This window comes from Cebus imitator, unplaced genomic scaffold (assembly GCF_001604975.1).
Source record: "Cebus imitator isolate Cc_AM_T3 unplaced genomic scaffold, Cebus_imitator-1.0 Scaffold150, whole genome shotgun sequence".
Classification (NCBI taxonomy): domain Eukaryota; kingdom Metazoa; phylum Chordata; class Mammalia; order Primates; family Cebidae; genus Cebus; species Cebus imitator.
In genome coordinates, this window is record NW_016107465.1 from 864,627 (window position 1) to 868,827 (window position 4,201).

The following is a 4,201-nucleotide window of genomic DNA, read 5'->3' on the forward strand; positions in this document are numbered from 1 at the left end:
ATAAGTGTTAGAACAATCAAAAACATCTTAAATACTAGCTCTTGTGAAATTAGCAGGGCAGAGAACTACCATCTTTTTAAATTGCCTTTTAATATAATTTGATATTTTAAACAATGTGCATGTATTAGCTTGACCCAAAAATAATACACATGTATTATAGCCACAACTGTAATTTTTTAAATGAAATATTAATAGTGATTATCATCAGCATTATGGATAATCTTTCTTCTCTTTTATGTTTTCACTGATTTCTAATGTAAGCACTTACTTTCTTTTAAAGCAAAAGTAAGCTTTGAGTTTTAAATAACGAGATAAAACTCTACCTAAAAATAAATTAAAAATCGTATGCTGGGCACAGTGGCTTATGCCTGTAATCCCAGCAGTTTGGGAGACCAAGGTAGTAGGACCATTTGAGGCCAGGAGTTCAAGACCAGCCTGGGCAATATAGCAAGTCATTGTCTCTAAAATAAAATACATTTTCCAGAGAAATTAGTTGGGCATGGTAGTGTGCACATGTGGTCCCAGCTACTCAGGAGGCTGAGGTGGGGTGATGACTTGACCTCAGGAGTTCAGTTACAGTGAGCTATGATCTTACCATTGCACACCATCCTGGACAACAGAGTGAGATCTGCTGTCTAAAAATAAAATAACATAGATAAAATAAAATACAAAACCTGCCATTCTGTCTTTCCCTCAACTTCCCTTTTCAGTTTCAGTTAGATTGCAGAGCCAGAAGAAAAAAAAGAAAAAAAAAATGTTTCCAGGAAGGCAAGTCGATGGGAGAAGTGTCTTAGCTATCCCAGCTACAGAGATGCTACCCCACACTTTTACCAAAGCAATCTATATCTCCTCTCAGTTTCTCTTTTGCCCCTTCCTAACAGACCATCACACAAAATATTTTTCCAAATAACTTCATTTTCACTATACCTTCCAGTGTTGTCCATAAATTAGGATATGTTTCTTGGCAATGTCTACTCTGTCCCAAGCCATCGCCAGATTTAATTGCTCTGATGATGATAAATTTGTGCCTAGGATAAAAGAAAGGAACAATTATATATTCTTTTCAAAACATCTGCACCAGAAGCACAAAGTACTGTGGTACCTGTGAAGTGGAAGTGAGGAACAATTGCAACCCCATCCAGATACTCACCCTTCAGCAAAGCTGTGAGGACTGCTAAGTCGAGGTCTTGCTGCTCTTCAGAGTCAGCATCAAATATGGTAATCTACAACAGTGAAAAACAGCCATACATTTGGGGAACTATCAAATAAATGCTTTCAAAGAGCACCCACAAAATTCAGACTGGAGCTAATGAATTGAGGAAAACATTCTTCTTTAAAACCTTTTTTTTTTTTTTTTACTTACAGAAGAGAAAACTTTTAAATAGGGTAATAAAGAATTGTGAGCACTTGGGGGAAAAGAAAACCTAAAAATTCCACATACACAGAGGAAACATTTATGAAAGAATGTTATTACTTTAATTTACTATGCACACACAACAACTGAAAGAACCTCAATGTTAATTTCTAGTGTAAATAAAATGATTTCTCCTTTCAAAGAGATAACAAATGAAATCCTTCATTCACCTAGCCCGGGAAACTAAGACTTTTGCATTTTTTTCTCTTTTCTTAATTTTTTGCAGAGATAAGGTCTCACTATATTGCCCAAGCTGGTCTTGATCTACTGGACTCAGGCGATACTTCTGCCTCAGTCTCGCAAAGTGCTGGGATTGCAGTCAAGTCACCACACCCAACCAGGCTTGCTTTTTAATGAGAAATATATCCTCAAGGGTTGTAATAAAATATGTGAAGTAATCACAGCGCACCCAGTGAGAAGTACCCTGGGCAACACGGAAGGTCTTTAACTTTTTAAAGACAAGTAAGTTCGTTACTGATGATTCTAAAGGGTCACCTGGGGGTCTTTTGAGCTGCTTTATGCTTTTGTTTTCAATAAATCTCTGCTTTTGTTGCTTCAAAAAAAAAAGGGGGAAAGTCTCCTGCTATTAATGACTATATCTCAGTCTTTTCAAATGAAAATACATTTCATATAGTAGATGGAGCCATTTTAATGAAAAAGCCAAAACTGGCAAGACCTGGTTCCAAGTATGCCAATAACGAGCCAGCCCTAAGTAAATATTGTAAGGTTACTGAACCTCAGGTTCCTCTTCCATAAAATGAAGAGGAATAATCTCTAATAATCTGCTGAATAATCTCTAAGGTCTAATAAAGATAAAAAACTATGCTTCTACAACTTTACATGTTGTTTCCTTTCACCTGACATGCGTCTACGCGCATAAATAAATTCAAGCCTCAATTGTACAACCCACTTCCTATCATCTGCAAGCCCTTTACTGCCTTCTCTTGCCCCCTCTTGATCACTACATTGCTCAATAACTATTCTGCTTGATGGCAGGAAGAGGCAAACACAAGGGCAATCTCTTTAACATGTCCTTTTCTTAACTTACTGATTACTATGGCAAATAGAAAGTGCAGTAGACTAAGAAGATTTCAACTCTGAGCTGAAGTTTCAGATCCATGGTTTCTTTTTTTGTTGTTTTGGTTTTTGAGACAGGGTTTCACTTTTGTTGCCCAGTCTGGAGTGCGATGGTGCGACCTCAGCTTACTGCAACCTCCGCCTCCCAGGTTCAAGTGATTCTCTTGCCTAAGCCTCCTGAGTAGCTAGGATCATAGGCACCTGCCACCACACCCCCCTAATTTTCGTATTTTTAGTAGCGATGGGGTTTCACCATGTTGGCTAGGCTGGTCTCGAACACCTGACCTCAGGTGATCTACCCCCATCGGCCTTCCAAAGTGCTGGGATTATAGGCATGAGCCACCAACCCAGCCAAATCTATCATTTCTTAACTGCATGACTGCAAATCCCTTAAATTCTCTAGCCTTCTGCTTCATCATTTCAAAAGTGGAAATAAACAACTACTGCCGTATTGAACTTGCTCACAAGGCTATTTCAGATAAAAAGAATATATTTAGAAGCACACTGCTAATTGTAAGCATGGTTGCTATTATGTTGTTATTGGGCCAACTAAAATTCCAAAGAGTTTTTCACATATATTTTGTCATACTTCCTCTAGCCAAAACATTTCAGTTAGTTTTTATGAGGCCAAGTACTTAAATATTACCAAAATTCTTATACAATTGGGTCCAGCCTTCACATACTAGAAAGATCACCTTGAATAATGACATATCTGCATATTTACTGTAATTGTCAGCTTCATATTATCATCTGAGTCATTGACATGAATTCATAGATAATTCAGGCTGAGTGTGGTGGGTCATGCCTGTAATCCAGCACTTTGGGAGGCTGAGACAGGTGGATCGCTTGAGAACAGGAGTTCGAGACAAGCCTGGTCAATACGGTAAAACCCCATTTCTACTAAAATAAAAAAAAAATTAGCCGGGAGTGGTAGCATGTGCCTGTAGTCCCAGATACTAGGGAGGCTGAGGCACAAGAATGTCTTGAACCTGGGAGGTAGAGGTTGCAGCAAGCCAAGATCGTGCCACTGCACTCCAGCCTGGGTGACAGAATGAGACGCTGTCTTTAAAAAAAAAAAAAGAATTGATAATTCATATCACCCAAGTCATTTTGACCATAGGCTGGATATGGTGGCTCATGCTTATAATCCCTGAACTTTGGGAGGCTAAGGCACGATGATCACTTGAGCCCAGGAATTCAAGGCTGCAGTGAGCTATAACTGCAAAAGAGTAAGACCCTGTCTTTACCAAATAAATAAATTAATTAAGTTACTTAAGTTTTTTATCACAGTCCCCTAAAACACTAAAAACTTTTCCTGAGTCTACATTATGGTCATAGCCCATAGTTTTTGGGCTCTATTTTTATTCCAGAGTTTATTCTCACTTTTCTCTTGTCTAATACATTCCCAATGATTTCCTGCAAGATTTACTCAGGATGCTGTGATGCAGTCATGTTACTCAGCACCATGAAGCTATGTTCGTTGAAGACACGGAGTTGTTCCCTTACCCTCTAAAAATACTTCAGTGTAATTTTCATTAAATTTTATAACTTTTCTGGAACACGGTTATACTAAGTACTTTTATTCTGTAGTCTTAAATTTGAAGCATGAGGGGTGAGGACAGTAAGAAGCCAAGTTCACTCAATTAAGAATCAAATTCTGTAGAGTTAGATACACTTAAAATCAAAATTTTTAAAATCAATTTTTTTTTT

The 4,201-nt window shown here is 37.9% G+C and overlaps 1 protein-coding gene across 1 annotated transcript in view; it reads right to left on the bottom strand.

Annotated features, from left to right (window-relative positions):
* TRPM6 (transient receptor potential cation channel subfamily M member 6) overlaps positions 1–4,201 on the bottom strand; it is a 161,530-nt gene that overhangs the window by 92,391 nt on the left and 64,938 nt on the right. Inside the window, exons 10-11 of the mRNA XM_017543237.2 lie at positions 1,151–1,223; positions 928–1,028 (exon numbers count right to left, since the gene is read on the bottom strand). Of these exons, the coding sequence (XP_017398726.1) occupies positions 928–1,028; positions 1,151–1,223 (174 nt within the window). The remainder of the gene's footprint in view (positions 1–927; positions 1,029–1,150; positions 1,224–4,201) is intronic.